Source organism: Anoplophora glabripennis, unplaced genomic scaffold, assembly GCF_000390285.2.
Source record: "Anoplophora glabripennis isolate ALB-LARVAE unplaced genomic scaffold, Agla_2.0 scaffold195, whole genome shotgun sequence".
Taxonomy (NCBI): Eukaryota; Metazoa; Arthropoda; class Insecta; order Coleoptera; family Cerambycidae; genus Anoplophora; species Anoplophora glabripennis.
This window is the reverse complement of record NW_019416334.1, coordinates 403,151-427,390: the sequence shown is the minus strand read 5'-3', so window position 1 is coordinate 427,390 and position 24,240 is coordinate 403,151. Positions and strand designations below refer to the sequence as shown.

Below are 24,240 nucleotides of genomic sequence, written 5' to 3'. Positions count from 1 at the left end.
ATATTCCATACAGATTCATATTAGTTAGTCCAATCTCTTACCTGTGATAGGGATCTCTGCCAATGAGGATGACTGGGCGAATGGTGGCTCTTGGAGCTACTAGATGAGGAACTGTTGATGGAGCTTATAGAACACATAGAAGATTTCCTAGAACCTAAGCTGGACGGTGAAGAAGGAGGCGTTTGGAATGACCAGCCACTGTCCGAGCTCTTCAGATCGGCGATGACCTGTTCTGAAGCAGGGGGTAAAGTTTGTGGATCAGAAGTGTGTTTCTGTAGTTGCTGAACGGCCTCTTGAAGGTGACTCATCTCTGTCAACATAGCCACTTCTTCATCCTGTAAAACAATTAAATGATATTACGAAATATATCGGAGAAGATTTTGATTTACTAACCACCACGGGTTTAAGAAACCCAACGAAAGAGCAGAATCTCCCCCTTTCTTCGACGAGGGCTGCTCTTACGGCATGCTTCTCTGTCTCTTCTAGCAGCTGACGGCGCTCCGTGACATCCTGTAAGCCGCATTCGAAACGCTTCTGGACATCGCCCCCTGCGCCCTTTCTCATCTTCTTCTGTAGACGTAATGTGTCAGTGGATCGCTTTTTCAGTTCAGCTCTGGCTCTCTTGTAATCTAAAATGTTAAAATGTTAAAACGTACATTAAAAATACATCAAAAATAATAACCTACCTTTGGCATGCTCCTTATCCAAATTCAGAACAGTTTTCTTCCATTCTTCCAGTTTATCTTGTAGTGGCAATATCAGACATTCCATTATAACGCTGAAGAAGTAAAAAATATGTCACTTTTATCATATAAGCAAGATTGGCAATTATCATGATATTTATATAAATATCAAATTAATTACATAGTTATTAGTTATGTATAATATTATAGTAGCGAAATAAAATTAAGAAACTATTTAGGTAAATATTTTTATTCCAAATATCAAAAACAAGAACGAAAAAATAAATATAAATTTTGAAACATAAAAAATATTTGCGTGAATATTAAGTACAATGAAAACTAACCATTTTACCCCAAGTCAACATAAACTTCATAAATATTAAAACAAATACAAACATACAGCACCTGCTCGAATTGACTAACACGTGGAGAAATAATGAAATAAAAATATTCATTCAATTTTACTTTGTTGAAAAATTCGGGGAATCACATAAATAAACACGTTCATCAACAATTAGCATACGGTTTTGCTGCTATCTGTTTAAACCAGTAGGAATCATTATTTCAATTTTTATAAATATCATGATATACATATATCAAGGATTAAATATCGTGATAGATATCAATGATATATATCGGATATATATCATTGATATATCTCATGCCAACCTTGCATATAAGTATTTTATTTAGTTTCATTCTCCAACTTTTAAAGTAAGGTTGGTTTGAAAAGAATGCATATAGAAAATGTACACAAAAAAATACCTGGTAAAATTCTTCATTCTAGCTTCGACGGCTTTGTGACGCAGACATATCCGGGTAAGAGCTGTTCCAATGTCTCTCGTTGCACCTGAAACAACACCTAATAATGAAATCAAAAGAAACATGAAAAAATATATAGGGTGCTCAGAAGAGAACGAGCTATACTATGACGGTATTTTCCTTGGGTAAAAAAAAACAATTTGGATCAAGTTGGCTTAGTACAATTTTGTTTCCCTAAAATGTTACAGGCCTCCAAAAATTATTTTTTTTAGTGGGTGTTTCTGAGAGAGCGAAATATTGACCTTAAAAAATTGAAATAAGAAATTTGTTTTTGAAAGCTTTTAACATTTTAAGGAAGCTAGATTATACTGAAGTAACTTGGATCTAAATCGATTTATTTCCACGTACGGAAGTAACATCGAGATATGGCCCATTCGCTACCGGACACCCTGTTATAAACATTTCGTAAATAAATTTGAATTCAACCGATTACCGCGGCAGAGACCATAGAGACCATGGAAATTAATACAAATTATTAAACCAGAAAAAATATAAATAGTGGCGCCGCAAACAACTCCTCTGTATAAGCACTCGAATTTCTCATTTTCAAAAAAAAAACTCATTTTAGCTTAAATCATAAAATGCTGTGAGGTGAAGAGAAAAATATACATATCTATTGATGCTTTAAAACCGTAGCGAGTAGCCTCTGGCTTCCCTGTTCCTGTAATTTAGTCTACTTGGTAATCCATCACCGTCAAGTTGGCCGTTCTCTGTATAAGTTCGCACCTGATGCCCGATTTTTTTATAAGAAGATCGCCCCACGTTCTCTACTGCTCAACTCGCCACTTAAATAAAGTACGAACATGACACTTGCCGCCGCGTTATCTCGCATCTAGATGTAGTTCTCTTCATGTCCTCTTTATTACACAAACCCGAGCGAAAAATACATATCTCCTTACTTTTCCGTGCGCGCATGTCGCAATCCTAATGTGCCGTGGAGGATTGCAGATGGAACGTGTGACAAAACATCGTATATTACGCTGTTGTGGTGTTCTCTCGTTTCGAGTTTCGAGCGAAGCAGCTGGATGAAATGGAAATAATGAGTTTCTCGAGATAAGTTTTCTAACATCCGACATGCAGCTATTTCCGTGCAAAAAAGAAAATACCGTAAATTCAAAATTAATACGAGATGAACGAACAACTTCGGAAATAACAGTTCGCTTATTTATACAAACAATATATACAGGATTGTATAAAATAATATTTTTACAAGTTGTAAAATGACTGATATATTTTATGCACTTTCGGGACACTGCGCTAAAATTACACAAAAAAAATCATAGACGATACGTTTTAATTGGCGATTTTGTAAAACCCAAAAAAGGGGGTAATAAAGAAAATTAACAAGAGTTCAGAAATTAAAATTTGATTTCCGTCGCTACTTGAAGTTTCATAGAGACTTAGGTCAAGTGTTAAGGTCAATTGAACAACATCTTATAACCTGTAAGTAAGCCCATTGGCGGTAATTACTTTTTGATTTGTCACCAATCGTAGATAGTCTCTAGTTCAACGGTTGCATTTTAATCTTCATTTTTTAATTATATGTACTTACATAAAAAAATATTCTTTATGCTGTGTATAAAATTAACTTCACCTCAATTCACCTCTTGTGAAAACAAAGTACGAACCTGGAATGTACGATTTACATCCGGACCTTGCAATTTTTGTAGTTATAACAATTTAAATAAACTTTAATAAATTGGAACAGAAAAAAGCAACAGGACAATAAACTTTTCTAATCAAGAAATGCTGCTCACCACACGGTGAAGTAAAAAAAACGCGGGCAGGATTATTTACGTTTTTAAATACAGGGTGATTCACAACTTTCCAAAAAATTGGGAAGTTGTGACGCATATAGCATCTTGAAAAATGGAGTCACTGTCGTAAAAAATGCGCTCTCTCTCTCCACGTGGTCCAGGCGATTCCGAATACTGAATTCCGATTTTAGTGTTACGTTTTGCGATAGTGTTTACATTAGTTTTTTAAGTGTCAAAAATGGCTTACATGTATATCAACTCGAGTGGATGGATATCATTTTAATTTATGGTGCAGTAAGACAACATTTGTGTTATGGTGAAGCATAACAACATTTGTGTTAGTTCGTAGAAACTGTGTAAAGCGGGCCCAAATGTGTTTACACATCGGTGGACAAAATTTTGAACAGTTGTTGTAACATCAGGTATAGGGTGTTGAGCTTAAATGTGATACAAGCCTGTAGCTTCTTTATTTTTGGTCCGATTTTTAGAATGTAGGGTAAAAAAATCTATCTAATTATGATATTGCTGTTTTTATTAATGTAATAAATGGCCGACTAGGACACGTTTTTTTGTCGTCAAAATAGACTTTAAGAGACGAGAATACGTAATCTGTTTTTTGGAAAAAAAATCGCTAATACCAATCAACTGTTTTGATGTCAAGAAAAAAACAGCAGTGTCAGTTTTTTTTATCCTACATTCCAAAATAAAAATTTTTGAAATCAGCCAAAAAATAAAGTAGTTACAGGCATGTATCAGATTTAAGCGCCACACCTTGTATGCCAAATTATTTTTTCAATTAAAACTACATAGTAATTTTATTAATTAATAGTAATAATAGCAGTAAAAGCAGTTGAATTTGCTGATGTAAAATAGGTGTTATACAATTTTATATATTTCTTTTCTTGAAGAAATTCTTTCAAAGAATTATATATACAGGGTCGGAAAGTCCCCATGGTTCATCGGCCGTTACGTGAGAGCGATAAAGTAAGTCATAGAAATCCGTGCGATAGAGAAAGATGGCTATAATGAAGCCGTCTAATATTCACCGCCCATTTCGCTCTTCCACAAATGAGAAGTGGATCTTATTTGTGGAAGGGTGAAATGGGCGGTGACTATTAGACGCCTTCATTATAGCCATCTTTCTCTATCGCACGGATTTGCATGACTTTCTTTATGGCTCTCACGTAACGGCCGAAGAACCATGGGGACTTTCCGACCCTGTATAAAGATTTTTCAGAAGAAAAAAACAAAATTTAGACAAATAAAACATAAATGCAAAAATATTTTATAAACGCAAAATATATCTTTTTATTGGACAAGACTATCTTATTTCCATTGAAAATAAATACATAAAATAAATAAACATAATTTATGTATACTAAATTAACAAATCATAATTTTTTTTGTACCGAAAAATTAAAAAAATATTCTACGCATACAAAAATTTGTGCATAAACGGCAAAAGGAGTTTATGAGAAATATAACGAATCCCTATCTCCCACGTGTTAATTCTTGAAACATTTAAAAATAATTTCTAAAAAACGAAATGGTCAATCGCTTTAAAATTTAAATATGTTATTCGGAATGCTTTAACTATTGAACTAAAAATTTACGTACGTGTCTTAAGCCTAGATTTTATTCGAAGGAACTACCTTAAACAATAAACATCACCTGTAACTTTGTACGGGGTATAATATGAATAGACAGAGATGCCGACTATCAATATTAGTAGGTACGGTGGAATGTTATATCATATTATCTGAACGCACAGTGGGTCAATATTCAAATAAAAGTTCCAAAAGAAATTAACTGAGAACAATATATCAAGATATTTGTTTAAAAACAGTAAAAAATAAAAAGCTTTCTCCTTTTTTAAAAAAGAAGTACAATCGCATGTCCTTAGGAAAGTTTTAAAGTACATTTAGGACATTATTTAAAAGTAAGTACTGTCCTACATAAATAAGTACATATGGTCACCGTAGTTATAGGTAAGTGTTGTGTTCTATTTAAAGGAATATGTATATATTTTTATAGTAACTTTTGACTCTATTTTCCTTAATACATTTAGAAACCAAATACCTAATTTACTAATCGGAATGACTTCGTTTCTATTAGTCTGCTCCAGCAAGCTACTACGAGTAGAATTGTTGTAAACTGTTTGAACTATGAGCACTAACGATTTTCTGTTGAAAAACTGTTAGTGAACAATTATTAATGCGCTTACTCCTATTTTCAGTTTCCAACATTTCTAGTAGCTTTCTGGAACGTCTTTTACTGCGTGATAACCGTATCTACATCTACTTTCATGCCTTTAGTCAACTATTAGGGCGTTAGACCTGACTATGTCGATCGTGCCCCTTTCGTGTCGACGGCTATTACTCAAAAATCCACCCCTAAAAATTGTTTTCTAGAACATTTAGAACAGCAAGAAAAAGATTTCTGAATAATCCAAACAACGAACAATTCAATGTAACATACAGCGACTGATTAAACAGAAACATTTTTTTTAATTGTCTGTCCAACGAACAAAATCTCAAACAAAATTTATTGAGTTCCAGCAGCGGTTAAGTGAACGGTCAAGCCACGGCCAACTGAGTCGACTGTGGGTCAAACGAATCCGCGTCGAACGCCGTCGCTGCAATCCCAGACTGCAGTCCTGTCGATACAATTTCTGTGCGATTTAATTGAGAACGCAAGACATATCCTCAATTATACTCGTTAATTAATTGCGATTCGTATTGGCTATGGCATCGACGCGACATCTGCAACTATTGTGATGCTCGCGTCCCGATGTTTTGCCTTCAATATACCATATAAATCATTTGCGCCTGATTAATGGCCAATTGAGACCATTAACAATGAACAAGGCTCGGAAGAATAATAATAGCGGTGCATGTAATTTAATACGTTGCCTTTTTGCAAGCTCATAATGCGCTTTTTCAGACGTTTCGAGTGTAATAACGCGATACTTAATACGCCATTATGGTTGTTTACGGTTAGTGTTTGTTTTGGTTAACTGTAAAATTTGACTCGTTTCGAATGGAGCAGTAGGTATACAAGAACTGAAATTTGGGACCTGACATGAATACTAATAAATAAAACCTGTCCCAATATGAAAATCACTTTAATCGGACAAGCTATTTATATCTTACGTGATGCAAAAGCGTTTAACTAGCTGATAAAATTAGTAAAAAATAGCATGTTTCCTTGATCTTGTATCTTAATAAAATTTGATGGAAAAGCAGCGTTCCAATTAAGTGATCTAATTACTCCAGATCAGTTTTAAATGGAAAACACCCACTGGTTTTAACCTCAATCTATTTATAGCGATTAAATACAGGGTGTTAATGAACTTATGTCAAAAATTTAAAGCGGTGAAAAAGGAGCAAAAACCGAGTTAACTGATAACATAACTAATACATTGTTGTAGTGATTGCTGTGCTGTTTTTCGAGAGTACATTTAATAGCCGTATTTCCAAGTTTTCTTTTGAAAATGGTGCATTTATTTAGAAATCGCGAATATTATGATATGCTCATAATTAATGGCGAAACAAATGAAAATACCAATTGGTCCGTGCCAGATATCCTGAAAAACGTGCCCCCCCACACCACAACATTTGTTGCTGTAGCGCCAAGAATTTTGGTCCAGGGCGACCACTAAGAATCTTAAATGTCGAGATAATTTTAGATCTCGTCGAAGAAGATCCGCATCGTAGCACCAGAAATATCGCACAGCAAGTAAATATTTCGCATCCTGTTATCTGGCGGACATTACGAGAAGCTCAGTTGTACCCATTTCATATTCAACGTGTTCAAGGGCTTACTCCTCTGAGGATTTTACACTACGTCGAGGTTTTTGCGAATGGTTGCTTCACGAACATGCAAGAAATCCTGAATTTACAGCGCAAATACTTGTTACAGATGAAGCATGTAGCGGTGCCTTTCAGCAGTTTTCAGTTACATCAGGAAAATTAGCGAAAATAAAAGAGAAACTCGAAAAAAGTCCTATCCGCGAGACAACAATAATTTTTGTGACATTTTTGTAAATTAAAAAAATTTAAGTATAAAAGATGTATTTTTCTGGGGTTCAGGGCTATTCTACGAGTTCGTAAATATGCCCATTGTTATTTTTTCGTCGAGCTACCCCAGTTTAAAAAAAAAATAAGTTTTTATGATGAATAGAAGCCGGGATATTACAAAATTTACAGCGCGCATCAATTTGAAAACTTCTCGGGCGCGCAACCGCTTGGACGAGCTTCCCCCACCACCACGCCGCCGGCCACCGGACAGTTTACTTAGCGAGTACCTTCTCTTTAAAGGGCTAGTCAATCGTTAATTTTCCACATTTTTTCAATGCAATTCAGGGGAAATCGTAGTTTACGTCGTAAACTGTATTTTGCGGAAAATTCAAGTCTTCATATTTATAAACAATTGCGCTACGATTTAAAAAAAATCTCATCTTGGCTTCTGTTGGTCGTAGAGGGTACTTTTTTTTATTTTAAAACTGTATTTTTTTGCCAGCTATCCATTGCATCTATTTTCGGTGAGATAGTATAAATAGCAACAATGTTATTCAAATTGTTTATAAGCGAAAAACGCACGGTTTTTTAATGCACAATTTGAGAATGTTAATGTCAAAAAAAAACGGTGATATGTTTTAATAGATCGTTTAATTACGTCTTAAGATTACAATGACGCTTTCAAAATCATGTTTGGTTGAAAATTAACGCCTGTACAGAGGCTTAAAGTTCATAACTTTTGGAGCCTACGTTATAAACAAATAGAATTGTGCGAAAAGTATTGCACCTACAGCGCCCACTTTTGGCACACCTTTGAAGTATGACAAAACCCTCAACTTGTCATAGGTTTTATAAAATTTTAACAATAAATGCGATAGTTATAAACAAATTAAAAAATGGGTACTTTCCTTGTTTTTTTGCAATAACTTTTTTGTTTATTAACCGATTTTAATTTAACAAGTCTCATTTTGTTTAAATAGAAAAGTTTATTAGCTAACTTTTCTGTTTTTGACTCACGAGATGAGAGATGTCTTGAAAATCAGCAGTTCTCAAAAGGTTCCTTGCAATGTTGAGGTAAGTCAGATTTTAAAATTACATTTTACTCAACACAAATCCGTGTATTTACCTCATTTTGACATACCGGACACGTGACAAAAATAACGAGCGTTCAAATAAAAACGTGGTCGAAGTTGGCTCTGACACATTGGACGTAGGGCGTAGCTTATAGCGACCAACTTAACCTCATTTCTCAACGAGCTGTATAGCAGCTGTCAGTTTCAATAACAAAGCGGCGATACAGCGCTTTGACAGATGACGTTTAAGTTCATTTGCTATACGCTACACCCTACGTCCAAATTTTCAGAACCAACTTGACCACGTTTTTATTTGAACGCTCGTTATTTGACATAAGTTCATCAACACCCTTTATTAATAAACCCCATATTATTATCATTATACAAAGCAAACACTGCAGTAAAACAAATTTCTTACGCGTCCACTTCCATCGTTTCCCTGATCTGAAACGCAAAAACGGGTTACGCTTATGTATTAATACATCCTTTTCAGGAAGCTGTTCCGCATTAGGCGATTATTCCAGCAATTAACGCGTAGTAAATTTAACGGCAGCCCTTTGTCTTTATCACTCGCCATCTAGGTTGTTTGTTTGTCAACGAACAATCACCAGAGAGCAGAAGCGGTTCTTCCTAGAAGAGCTGTTGACCTGATTACCGGTGCCTACGACCTGTCTTCCGCCTTTCCATTACGTGAAACAAGGGTAAATAAATGGAGGAGCATTGCACGTAGGTACGTGATGTTTCCTCGAAGAAAATTGGATAACTATGGGGTATTATCAAACTGTACCTAAATTATCATATGTACATTCTATAGGAAGGTAGGTAGCGGTAGGAACATACCGGAAATGATTCAATAACGAGGTAGTTTACTTCAACTGCAAGAAAATGAAAATATTAACTTCTTAAAAATACATATTTTTTAACTTATTTTCAAATGTGCGATGTGAAAAAATTGGTACAAAATCCATTATTTCTTTAGTAAATAATATTTTTTTTTTGTTCTTAATAGTACAATATGACAGCTATGGAAAGCAATTATATCATAAATAATATCATGGGTACACAGAAAAAAAAAAATTTAATAAATGAGGTACAAATACACTAGACACATAAATTAAAGGATCCTACATTTTTAGGTGACCTTCACAAGGTAATTGAGGCTTGAAGTTTCTGGTTTCGGGATCTGAAAGTAAAATATTTGTTGGCCACCTTTAAGAAACCTTAAGGGACCAGGGGAAAAAAAATCAAAATTTTTGCTTCCCTTTAAAAAGGTATTTTTTTTCCACCCATCAGCTCTTTTAGGTTGATTCATTCTTTTTAATTTCAAGTGCTTTGCTCGGTGATTTGTCGCCAAGTTTATCGTCGTTCCAAGCAAAAGAGTCTCGTGATCAATTAATTATTCGGGAACCAATGAACGAACAGAAAATCTAAGCACAGTTTTGAAAACTTCAAAATATCCTCTATAAGACATTCTTATCGTTTTTTGAAAAAATAAAAATATTCGATTAATTATTAAAAAAAAAGCAAAAATTTCATATTTAAGAATTTTCGTTACACTTAAAGATACAATTATAAATAATGAATAGACTAAGGACATTTTCTGTACTTTTTTAACCTTAAACAGTGGCCCACACAAAAATACAAATACAGATGTACACACACAGTATGCAATATACAATATGCACACTTATATACATATACACACACATATACATAAAATGCTAACATAACAAAGTAAATTGTAGTACAATTGATCAAATTCGGAAACATTTCTTTATTAAAAATTTTATTAGTGTATATTTAAAGAAATTCACGTTATTACAGCGTTTAATGTTACCGGGCAAGTTATTAAAAAATCCTTAAGCCAATATGATCAGGTGATTTCGATATAGCAGCATATTTTGTGTAGGGCAGATGGAATCGAATTTTGTCTCGTATTTAAGTGACGAATATCACTATTTCTTTTAAACTTTGTTCAATTTTTATAAACATAAATACACATTTCTAAAATATATAATGAAGCAACAGTCATGAGATCAAAATCAACAAAAAGGATTCTGCAAGATCGTGTACTTGGAACACTGGCAGTTGTTCTAACCACACCTTTTGGAGTCACCCCATAAACAAATTCCATATCGTAATCGAGATTCTATTTGAGCATAATATACATTTATTAACTGATGTTTAGTTAAGGACGTCTTTAATGCTTTTAAAAAGAAAATTTGTGGAGTTTAATAAACACTAAATTTTCACAATGTGGCTTCCAATCCATATGTTCGTCGAGTGTAATACCTAGAAATTTTACTGGTTCCGTGACATATTTGAGGTATTATATATCATTAATCTTTACAAATAAGGGTTCACAAATCTTTTGCCTATTATGGAAACGAATTGTCCTAGTTTTTTCACTATTTAAATATAGGTCATTCATGTTGAACCAGTTGTTGAGTGATTGCAAAACTTCAGTACATTTATTATATAGACTTTCGTCATTTTTTTTCGATATTATTATAGGGCAAAGCATATGTTTTCTAATACCGAATCAATGGCATCTATATACAAAATAAATAATAAAGGTCCCAGGATGGACCCTTGGGGCACCCCTGTATCAACTATTTTATGCTTACAATTAGAGGTAACACATGATTGAAAGTCATCTCCACGATATTGTATAGATGTAAATTGTTTCTTACAGTCAATGAAAGAAGAAACCCATTGCAAAGATTTACCTCTGATTCCATAGTCTGATAGTCGGTTAAGTAATATTTTATGATTTAGTTCCTACGAAATTAATTATCAAAGCCAAAATGGTTACGTTTGATTTGAATTGTCGATAACTCGGCAGACAAATCGTACAAAGCTCTCTAACAGTTTAAATTGAAGAAGATGAATCAAATTAAAATAGTTAACAGATGGGATTACCAAAAAAGAAATTAACAAGGCCTGTCGAAAGGGAAGCAAAAATTTTTTGCTTTCAGATTCTGAAACTAGAAACTTCAAGCTTCAATTTGCTTGCTTTTTAATTGCTCTAGAACCACTTTTCGACAAGTTACAGCCTTTTGAATTTCACCTAAAATTTTAGGATTTTTTTCATCCTTCAACTTTTGTGAGTAGTTTATATTTCTTTTATTGTTGGTTATATCAAGCCATTATTGAATTAATGTCAGTCATAAGTTCTTAAATCAAAACAGATTTAACATCATTAATTAAATTAAATGCTAATTAAACATGCTAATCTAGGCTGTATATTTTTAACTTATTTTCGTCTACATATTATCTTTTTAAGATAATGTTTTCATAATAAAGATTTTTTCTAATTACTTTTTACAAATAACCTAATTTTTGTAACAACTATGATGCGTATGCAATCTTATCAGTATATATTTTCTGAAAATAAACGAACATAAATTTATTTTTATTAATCCATCTAGTTTCTTTATGAATTTATAATTATATCCCATCTTTCAAATTACCTACACTCTAAAATAACCATGACGCCTACATTTTAATAAGCTTGAAATCCTTGGCAGTACCGAGTGTTTGAGTGTTAATGTTAATGCATACATAAAAAAGCAATATTAACACAACTTCACCTTTACAAATTGTAAATCGTTTTTAATATGACGTCAAATTAATCTGAAACGGGTAAACCTAATTTTATTCGAATCGAGCGGAGACTTTTATAAATAACCTTGGATTTTTCAAAGACCCAGGTGACGCTTCGTTACCTTTTGGAGTAATGTTACCGCATTACAGTTATTCAATGAATCTCCACTTTCCAGATTACTCCGTCGTATTTCTATTTCTTTAATTACCTAACTGCAAGATACAAGAGGCAAGAAACATCTGTGCCAGGAGCTCAGAGGCGGCGCGAAACCACTCTTAGAAGGGTTAAATACACGCAGGATGTTTACTAAACTTTAACCGAAAAAATTCCATGATATTTCTAGCCAAAATTAAAAACAAATTGCAGAGATATATGTAAATTCTACTCTCCGTTACCACTTTTCCATCATCAATCATCATGCATCATCATATCCTAGTTTTTGTCCGTCCATAAAATTTGCACAAATAGGGAACATTTTATTTGTGATTAAAAAAAATCTAATTTTTGTTTATCTGTATTCTAAATAAGTACATTCTAGAAGAGTTTTTAGAAATAACATTAAGGAGGTATATCGAGTTTACTCAAATGCACAGATGTACTTGAAATTTATATAGCGTATTATCCAGTGCTCCCTCTGTGCGTCATATTTTTTTGATTTTTTTTTTTAATTTAGATTTTGAGATATTGTTGTTGAAAGTTGTTCATTTTAACATAGGTTTATAAGTTCAAGAACACCCTGTATTAATAAACCCCATATTATTATCATTATACAAAGCAAACACTGCAGTAAAACAAATTTCTTACGCGTCCACTTCCATCGTTTCCCTGATCTGAAACGCAAAAACGGGTTACGCTTATGTATTAATACATCCTTTTCAGGAAGCTGTTCCGCATTAGGCGATTATTCCAGCAATTAACGCGTAGTAAACTTAACGGCAGCCCTTTGTCTTTATCACTCGCCATCTAGGTTGTTTGTTTGTCAACGAACAATCACCAGAGAGCAGAAGCGGTTCTTCCTAGAAGAGCTGTTGACCTGATTACCGGTGCCTACGACCTGTCTTCCGCCTTTCCATTACGTGAAACAAGGGTAAATAAATGGAGGAGCATTGCACGTAGGTACGTGATGTTTCCTCGAAGAAAATTGGATAACTATGGGGTATTATCAAACTGTACCTAAATTATCATATGTACATTCTATAGGAAGGTAGGTAGCGGTAGGAACATACCGGAAATGATTCAATAACGAGGTAGTTTACTTCAACTGCAAGAAAATGAAAATATTAACTTCTTAAAAATACATATTTTTTAACTTATTTTCAAATGTGCGATGTGAAAAAATTGGTACAAAATCCATTATTTCTTTAGTAAATAATATTTTTTTTTTGTTCTTAATAGTACAATATGACAGCTATGGAAAGCAATTATATCATAAATAATATCATGGGTACACAGAAAAAAAAAAATTTAATAAATGAGGTACAAATACACTAGACACATAAATTAAAGGATCCTACATTTTTAGGTGACCTTCACAAGGTAATTGAGGCTTGAAGTTTCTGGTTTCGGGATCTGAAAGTAAAATATTTGTTGGCCACCTTTAAGAAACCTTAAGGGACCAGGGGAAAAAAAATCAAAATTTTTGCTTCCCTTTAAAAAGGTATTTTTTTTCCACCCATCAGCTCTTTTAGGTTGATTCATTCTTTTTAATTTCAAGTGCTTTGCTCGGTGATTTGTCGCCAAGTTTATCGTCGTTCCAAGCAAAAGAGTCTCGTGATCAATTAATTATTCGGGAACCAATGAACGAACAGAAAATCTAAGCACAGTTTTGAAAACTTCAAAATATCCTCTATAAGACATTCTTATCGTTTTTTGAAAAAATAAAAANTATATTTGCTATATATAATAATTATATTGTACATAGTTTACACACAATACATTTTTGAACGCGTACGAATCTTTACCCGAATTTGACGCGCAATATCTCCGATGTCCGAGGTCTGTAGGTTCGCAGTGTGTACAACTGTTGCCACATTACATAGTGTTTATGCATTCATTAAATATAATTTAAAACTACTTAAATATGATATTTTTATGTTGTTAATTTTCAATATGTATGCTATGTGTATATTGAGTAGATTTCTTTGCTATATAGATGTTTATCTTAAATAATTTCAATAGAATTTAATTTTTTCAAGTTGGCAGCGGGTTTTAGTCCCAAAAGAAATGCATAGGACCCCCCCTGCGATCCTCGCTTCCCTCGGACCCCGATATACCTCCATTGTAGTGCAGCATTTTATGCTTAGCAACATTCCAATGAAAAAAATATATTTTCTCCTCGTTTGAATTTTATTAAAAAAAAGGTAATACATTTCGAACTTTTTAAAATTTAGCTGTAACTTTTTGTAGTCCAATTCGAATTATTGAACTAATCTGATATAATGGTGTAGTTAGTTTCATTTTTAAGCCACAGTTTCGAGAAAATAACTGGATTCTTTCCTGTGGATGCCATATTGAATTTTATTTAAAAGAAATACCTACTTGTTAATGTAATATCAAATATATTACGTGATATTTAGAAAACGGCTCAATTTTTTTTTCAAACGACTATAATAATTAACAGAGCTGTTCTCCAGTCGAATTAGATCATAAAACCTGAAGAGTGAATCGAATTTGAAACGTTCAAGTCAAAGACCTCGCGCGCGACGTTCTCGCGCATGCGCGTACCTGGCGCTCCTCCCGCGTGCAGCTCGTTTATTAACGTTAACTTTTACTGCTGCTAGCGCGTTTATTTCGTGAACTATCAATCTAAAATAAAAGTTTAACCCTTTCTTTAATTATCTATAAAATCCCGGTCCGATACGTCCAATAGTTAATTAACAATTAACGTTATAAAACAACTTATCTTGGGACCAAAGAGGCGTAGGTGATTTCTCTTTTTTTTTTAATTACCGTAAAAATAAGCTCTATTTAATGCAAACAAGAGCGAATTCACGTTCAAACTCTAAATCGACTGAAGTAAATAGTAAAAGATTTTTAATTTTTTTGGATAAAATTCAAATTAATATGAATTGATTTGTGCGATAGTGGTAAGTTCATTGTTCATTTAAATTTTCTTTATATCTAATAAATAATTAACAATACTGGTGCTGAGAAAATTAAATTTGTTTCTGTGAGGATTTAAAAAATCGCAAACGAAAATATTAATAGCATAAGTTAATTACTAATGACAGTTATCCAAGAAACATACGACACAGGTACAGGTGGTACAGAGAGAAGCCATAAAATTAGTACCGATTGGAATCTGAAAAAATTCCATGACAATTTGAGAAACTATGACATTTCCTATTCCCTGATAATTGCAGATTTTCCAGATTTCAACACGTATAAAATGAAACAAATTCAAGCAACTGTAATAATGCCAGAGGCGTTCGCAGAATTTTGCCATGAAAGGGTGTAAAATAAATGATATTGTCGGTATTATTACCTTTTATACATGGGTCATCACAAAGCAGTTTATCTCGGCAACAGCCGGGTCATTCGCTAGAGATTAAGAGGGTATATGAAACAAATAACAGAGTTACTGTTCTGTCAATAAAAAAAAAACAAATAAATAAGTAACTCACCGGGGGGTTACACTCCCCCCAACATTAGAATTCAAGGTATATCCTTCCATACGTTTCCATTATATTAATTAGCAAACATGTACCCTCTCTTAGTTTCGGCATCCCGGGCTACATTTTGGTACTCATAAAGTACATTATCTCAAGAGAAATAAACACTGGGCTGGCGCATTCCGTGTCAACAGCTGAGGTTTGATTCAAAGAAACCATTTCATAATAAAATATATATTGATTCTCATTATTACAAAACTTTAAAAATAAACAAGTGTTACAAGGGGTTACCTACTGTCCTGAGTGTGCGCCAGTGAATGCGCCAATGAAAAATCCACGCCACTTTCTGTTCATAGATACGCATAAAGAAAATTATAAAAAAAGCATTATCGATCAAAAAACATACAGGCTATACACGCAAGTCTGGAATTTATAATTTACATCGATATGATCTAAGAAACTCAGACTATGTATTGCGAAACCTGTAAGCGGTATTTTTTTCCTCAATAATCAGTTTTGCGACACCGTATATCGTATAACTGTACTAGTGTTTTTATACATCACTTATAAACCAATACGTAATTTTATTCGCGTTTATATTTACATTTATCGCTGACTGATATAATGAACACTTGTGTAAGCCATAAAACTAAATATGCAATTAAAAAGTATTAATAGCGTGATTATTTAATCGACATGTAATAATTATGCACCAGCTGCGAATTCTTTCGATAAGGGAGGTGTTAGGTGAGACAACCATAAAAACTCTTCATTGTAAATGTTTACACTTCCTATCTGATGAGAACACTACTCTTTATTCTTCAATTTACGTGTCCTTTTCATTCAATTAGCCACCAAGCTACCTAGCTGAATGCTACTAAATTAACACCATTGACACACTTCTGACTTTTAATTGCAATGTGAAATCTAGCCGATTCTTCACAAATGCCGGCTTGTAAAATAGTGTAGGTCTTTATCGGTCATTTTTGGGTCAGTTTAGAGACAATTGTGCTGGGTAAATACCTCTTGTATCTTTCTCAGCGTGAGCGCAACCGAAATAAAAGTTCACACCGAGTAACTGGCAGATAATAAAAAATATCGCGCTCTCAGAAGTCCATTAGATGGATGGCTATTACCGTCCGTCTACAACGGTAGAGGTAATTCAAAACCAGAATATCTCGTCTTCCTGTAAAGACGACTGTCTGTCTGTCTACTCCAACTATTCTGCGATCTCGTTTCTCGCCAGATGCGTTCACACATCGCGATGAATATGTAAATACAAATGTAGGTACTGAACCAGAGATGTTAACAGGATTAGAGCTTTCTTAAATATTAGACTGCCGAATATATAAATTTACATAGTCTATAAGAATTAGAATCGCTTCTATTGTTACTTAAAGATCAAGTTTCCGTTTCCTCGAGTTGAAGTATAAGAACTTTTTCAATAAAATGGTAGGTATCTTTTCCCTTTCAAACACAAAATTAGGAATTTTCTTATGGATTTTCCAACAACGTGGTCATTAATGCATATACAGGGTGTATTTAAACGAAGAGGCATACATGATACCAGTTTCCTTAGGTGAAAATAAGTTGATTTAACTTAAAATATCTATACCTCAAGTAGCATAATAAAAAATATACAGGGTGTCAAAGTGAAAAATAAAAAATGGTTTTTCCTCTATTTCTATAGTTTTAGTCAGAAATATTTCAAATTTTCTAACGAGACATTTTTTCAGGGTAGGAAAAATAATATAATAATCATTTTTGTGTGTCGCGTGCTGAGCGCCCACTGCAGGCAATGTTATGCATTAAATATGTACTAACTTTTTTATCAGTCCTCGTTATACACCTTTTTGTAACAAAATATAAAATATTGGACTTTTTTGAACAAAAAAGGTATACTTATTGAAAATAGCTGTTCAGCTGTGGGGAGAGATATTTTTGATTTTATAAATTAATATTAGAAGGAAGATATTTTTAATAAATAAATAAATAAATAATAAAACAGTATTTATACTTAGTACGGATATTTGTGTATCGATAACAAATACTTTAAAATTAATAGTGTCTATTATTAAAGTGTATATTGACGTATTATTTTAGCTTGCGTGAATACAGTAACTTTTATAAAAAATGCATTTTCTTACGTATGAAGAAATTTGAACCCTGCATCAAAGAAACTTGTTTTGCGAAAATAACAGGAAAAAAATAATTGTAGCAAAATACATATTTATTGACAGTTTAATAGCAACTATTTGAAGAAAAGAACAAAACTAGAAAAACCAAGAGCAACATAAAACAATAAATACATAATATAAGAGAACAATTAGCTAACAATTAAAAAATAAGGATGTTTTCCAAGCAGCTTCCTTTTCTTGTAAATATAGTCTAATTCTACGATTAAAATTACCACTTTTTATTTGTCACTTTTGACACCCTGTATCTTTTTATTATGCGACTTATTTTCACCTAAGGAATCTCTAGTATCATTTGTGGCCCTTCATTTAAGTACACGCTGTATTTCCCTATTTTTATTATCGTTTATAAATAAAACTAATATAATTTCGCTAATTTTTTTCATATAAATCGTATAATAATGTTTACAAAGCAAATTACAATTAACCATGCAAACATTATATCTTTGATATTTCAAATTTTCCGCGCCTTTTTAATGTCTTTTGTTTTAAACGATTGTCATTTATTTTTAAAACTTGTTTGTAGTCGCGCTTCAAAATTGCACTGAAGGTGTAGTTCATGTTACAAGATGAATAGCTTAATTAAATCAGATATTTGCATTAATTGTCAAAAAAATTTAATTTTAATTATTGTAATATTGCAATTTTCATTAAATTGTTAATGTTTCGTTCTGTTTTCATCATTTCTTTGGTCTAGAGTACGCGTCAAGATCGTGTATTAAACGCCTGTAAGAAGGCAACCGCTCTCTTACATACAAGGCGGCGCACCCTTCTGAACGCTCAATCGCTATTTTTTGTAGCTTCAAATAACAGTGGCAAAAAACAAGTTTTCGCACTGCAATTACTCATAATTTGTTGTATTTAACGCGAACTTTCAAACGCCGTCATCAGAATTACAAAATACCTATTCAATCAAAAGTTATTAACAATTTAAAATCGCAAGAATTGCATTTTTCGAGTTTTTAACGGCGTTTATCTCGAAAATTATGCGCTTAACAAAAAAATTGCGGGACATTTTCTTCTTAAAATGGGTCAAAGAACAAGAAAATACTTTTTATTTTGCCAAAAACTAAGTTTTCAGTATCTTGCAATTTTTTTGTTAATAAAAAACTTATCGACATCCGGGCAAACTTCTACCCAAAAAATGTCGTGTTCTGCAGCTCAAAATACACAAAAAATACTTGGGTAACTCCATTTAAATGAAGGAGGCAATTGGGACCCCCCTGGCTACAGGACTAGTAAGAAATATTGTCAAAAGTCAGTGGGTCGCTTGATTTTCGGCGAGCCGTGGCGCGGCGGAAGGGTGGGGGAAGCAAACGACAGCGAGTCCGAAGAAAATGATGATAATATTCATAGTCCTTACGTTAAAAAAGCGAAATTCGCTTGAAAATAATATATTGATATGACATAATAAAAATGCATATTGTAAACTGCAAATACAGTTGCACAATTATGCATAATAGGTGGGGTCCGTTCTCCAGAATTTTGGGGGAAATTCTCGTTCTCATAACTTGGAAATATTCTACAAAATTCGCGAATGCTCCCGAATGACGAATGAGAATGTTCTCGAGCTCGCTTCACTATCTGGACTTTTGGTGAAATGGAACCAGCTAGACTGTTCTGTTACGAACAATGGCGACAAAACCTTCCCTTCCCAAGCCTTTAACTACCCGCAGTTCTTAACGGAGCCGAAGCCGTCGAATACGAGAAACCCACCCTTCTAGAATCCAGATCCACTCCAGAGATATCCAAGCGCGCCGCGCGAAATCTCCGGCATCGGCTTAATCGCGGTATTACCCCGTGGATTATCCGGCTCGTTGTTCGACGACGCGGCGCCCGCGTCTTTTGGGGCCTCCATCGATCCGCCCCCGTCCCCAAAATGCCGGCGAGCACCCTCGTGGCCCACTGACTTTCAAACGTACCCGCGTTTCCAACTGCCCTCGCTTGATTTACCTCGGCGGCATTTCAGTGGGTCATTGGCCATTTTACCAGCGACGCCCTCGGACCCCCGCAGCGGATTTCGGAATTTATTGCCGTCTATTTTGGGGTTAGATGTCGTAAAAGTCGAATTTTGGTGGTGACGGGGCGCGACCGCCGCCAGCCGAAATGTCGATCAGTATGTATTTCGCAAATTTCGACAATGTCAGTTTTGTGTAACTAAAATTGTTTCCTCCTTGTGGATCGAATTGTCAACGCGCTGTTGAGGCTTCGAAACTGGTCAAATTGAGGCAGAAATTGAAAACGAGATCCCTAAAAATACAAAGAAGTCAATTTGGAAACGATTTTTTGCATTTTGTTATGAAAAAATTATGTATTAGATGAAAAAAAAGTCACTGGAACATATTGCAAACATTATAATCCGGTCAAAATAGACATTTCAATTTACAATAATCGTATAGGACACCTAAAAACGTATCCCAGATTTTTCTCAGCTTTCACTTCATAGTACGAATCTCGCTTACAGCAATTTATATATAAACAGACGGCCTGGGCACAATATAAACAATTTTTTTTGCAATAACTAGAAGGTGTACCGTCACAGTTTTTGTTCGATATAACAGAGGACACCTAAAAACGTATTCCAGATTTTTCTCAGCTTTCACTTCATAGTACGAATCTCGTTACGGCTATTTATTTATAAACAGACGGTCTGGGCACGATATAAACAATTTTTTTTGCAATAACTAGAAAGTGTACCCTCACAGTTTTTGTTCGATATTATAGAGGACACCTAAAAACGTATTCCAGATTTTTCTCTGCTTTCAATTGATGGTACGAATCTCGTTACGGCTATTTATTTATAAACAGATCGTCTGGGCAAGATATAAACATTTTTTTTGCAATAACCAAAAGGTGTACCCTCACAGTTTTTGTTCGATATCATAGAGGACACCTAAAACGTATTCCAGATTTTTCTCTGCATTCAATTCATGGTCCGAATTTCGTTACAGCTATTTATTTATAAACGGACGGTCTGGGCACCAATTAAACAATTTTTTTTGCAATATATAAGGGATGTACCATTACATTCTATTTGTGGATAATAAGAGATTAATTCAACTAAACTCTACACTTTTTAGTGGACCAATTCGCGGTAAAGAGGTATTACTTTAAATATACTCTATAAGTCTGTCATCGTATTTACTTTATTTAAGACTTTAGATAGTTGACTTTCTACATTACCTTCAGGATACTGGTGTTTCGAATTATTAATTCTTAAGAAGATTAAACTGATGTATAAGGATTTCTATAATTTGACTGATTTTTATTACCCCTTACAATATCAAAACTAACTACAGCTACTCCATTTTCTTGAATACTTTGGTCCTATATCAACATCCAATGATACCAAGACTTTTAAAATGTTTTACACGACCCTTCAGACCAGATAAACTGCCGCGTCAGCGTGAGAATAACGATAAACTGTATCGCATACTAAAAACAGATTTATTAGGTAATTTTAAAGGCGCAAATGGAACGGGTTCTGTTTATGTCTGTAAATAAGATTTCCTCCACCTTTCCTCGGGGCCCTCGCGCTTTTCCAGCTGAATTGGGAAATAAATAATCTTGGTTCTCTCGAGGCGGACGTTCATAGCCGTGCGATATTCGCATTTAACAAAGGTTTTATTTAGGCAGGCAAAATGGTAGAAAATAAGTCTGATGTTTAGTCTCATTAACTGACCATTACCTTAGAAGCACTTTTATGACCAAAAAAGGTATGAAGGATATATGAATTGTTATGAAATATTCATTATTTTGAAATTTCACTTAAAAGATGTAGTACATTTTCCGCAATAAAAAATAGGGGTTCCTATTTAAAAAAATTAACTTGATCTTCAAATGACCTTGAAGGTTAAAGTCAAGGTCAACTCCAAGATCTCCATCAGATTGCCAGGGAAAAATCCTTACACTTTTGTCTGGAACATTTTTTCCCTAAATGCATTCTTTGAAAGTTCTGCCGTACTGGGACTTTTAGAAGTCGAGTTGAAGATCACTGTCAAAGTCATGGTCAAGACCATCCTTGGACGTAAAATTTCCTGCTCTTCCCAAATCCGCAATAAAAAATAGGGATTTCCATTTAAAAATGACCTTGAAGGTCAAATCCAAGGTCACCATCAGATAGCCAGGGAAAAATCCTTACGCTTTTGTCTGAAACATTTTTTCCCAAAATGCTTTCTTTGAAAGTTTTTCTGCCGTAGCAGGACTTTTGGATAACCCTGTATGTTTATTTGGCCAACAACATATTTTAATTATTTATGTCCTCAAACAATTTTATTATATTGATGGTAAATTTCGTTTTGTAAACCAAATATCCCTCTTATTTTTCCCTTTCGCAATTGTAATATGAATGATTGATAGAAGGTGCCTATGATAAATTAAAATTACCTGAATCACACCAAATTCCGCGTTGCTGCACTGCACTGCTGGGCAATTTATCAACCACTTGTCAACTGCTGTGATTTATTGCCCAGTAGCCCAATGCAACTGTGTTTGTTTTCCTTTGCCCGCATTTTTCAACTGGGCGTATACATTTCTACCACCTACACGATTAGTACGACCAGACCTGTATATTGGTATGGCTAAATAAATAAGGGAACAAGTTTTTGAAATATTTGATTGATATCGGAAAGACTATATGTAATGTTGTCTATATCTACATGTATAAAAATTCTTATTCGTTTTAAATAAAAAAATAACCCTTATTCTGTTACAGTTTTTTTCACTTTTCTCCCTATATGTCAAATAAAGGTAAGGACAGTTTTATACTGCAATATTTATTTTTGCAATATTTGTGTGTCCATATATTTGTTGCAAGAAATATTTTTGTGACACTTTAACGCATATTTTATTTATATGTTCTCAAATTTTATATACAGGGTGTCCCGAAATTTATGCAACAAAATTTGGTCATAGATTCTTAAGACAAATTTAGGGAACCGTATTTTTTATTTTTGCCAACTGACCCCCTCTTTCGGAGATACAGCCCCTTGAAATCTGCCCTTAATAAGTCTTTTTTATATCTCAACCCAATGTTGTACGATAATCACTAAATTTGGTACACAGGGGTTTTATGACAAGTCAATATATTTCAACAGCTACTCAGTATTTTTATAATAAATATATATAATATTTTTATAACTTCTTGGAATCCCAATAACTGTAACCATTTCTTTCTTGTTGCACCATCTCCAAGCATCCTAAAAACGTTCACATTTCACTTTTAGAATACTGAGGCAAATTTTCAGTGAGACATAAAAATATATTCCCAAAGGAGAACATCAAATGGTTGAATGAATGCAACTTTCAGTCGATTGCATCTTCGGTATTTTTATGTATAAGTGAACCACCACCATATTTTTGCTGTTGTATTTATTCAGTTTTTATGCTCGTGCATTTAGTAAAATTGTAAATATATTTTTGAAAAGGTTTTTGTCGTAGAGGAAAATGAAAATGATGAATGATTAAAATTTGTAATGTTGGGTATAAGGGATAACATTGAAATACCTATAAATATATTAAATATAAATAATGTCTGTAACTTATTTGTGGTGCAGCATTTTCCTTTGATTTTAATGGCCAAACGTGGTTCATATTATTGTTTTCTTACTATTTCAGCAAAAATTTTAAAAAAATACCAAGTCAGTTTTATAAAATTTTACCGTTATTCAAATAAAAGTTACCCACACGCACGACAATGGCCACAGTTGCATATACATTCCAAAGTCACCTTCAAGCACGCTTACCTGTGGAAGGATAGCTGATGTGGATGTTTATAATCCAATTTCTTACAAATTCTGCACTGTCTAACCATATTCACACCTTAAAAGTTTATCCAAAATACATGTATAAACACTAATCACGTTTCACTTACTAAAATCACAACTATTTTCTAACAAGAGACGCCATATTCTGCCAACCACGGCAGAACGAACGAGGAACACGCTACAAATTATTGCGTAGTTGCCAAGTCTTCAAACATGGCAAATATGAAAAATGAAAAATAGTTTAATATGTACAGAATTTAACAATATTGTATGCATAACTTAATAATACTATCCTATAATAATAATTTTCACAATTGTGATGAAAATTGCGATAAAAATATTAAGTACATTTCCAGTATAATTATACAGTTGACAACAATGATACAATTAGACTGTGAATAGACCAGGCTTCATCTAGAAATGTAAATAAATAAGTCCCCTTTATTTAAATGTCCTTGGGAATCTCACAGTGCTACGCTTTTTGGCGAGAAACCCCCTTAAGACACTTTTTTGTGGCCCCCCTTGTCTTTGGAACCAAAAAAATTTGGTCGCAAATTTGATTTTTATTTTAATTATTAGTTAACTAGAAAGCCATTGAATTTAGAAACTTTTTTGTCTCTTGATATTTGTTTCGTAAAACGCAATGTTTTTGAGGAAAATGGTGAAACACGATATGCATTCGATCGCATTTTGACATTTTTCTGGAAA

General features: G+C 33.6%; 1 protein-coding gene across 3 annotated transcripts in view; it reads right to left on the bottom strand.

Annotated features, from left to right (window-relative positions):
* The window catches only part of LOC108904742 (metastasis suppressor protein 1), a 111,064-nt gene that overhangs the window by 12,480 nt on the left and 74,344 nt on the right, over positions 1-24,240 (bottom strand). For all 3 annotated transcript variants that reach the window (XM_018707409.1, XM_018707410.1, XM_018707411.2), the window contains exons 4-7: positions 1,449-1,533; positions 687-778; positions 394-629; positions 42-335 (exon numbers count right to left, since the gene is read on the bottom strand). In XM_018707409.1, the coding sequence (XP_018562925.1) occupies positions 42-335; positions 394-629; positions 687-778; positions 1,449-1,533 (707 nt within the window). The remainder of the gene's footprint in view (positions 1-41; positions 336-393; positions 630-686; positions 779-1,448; positions 1,534-24,240) is intronic.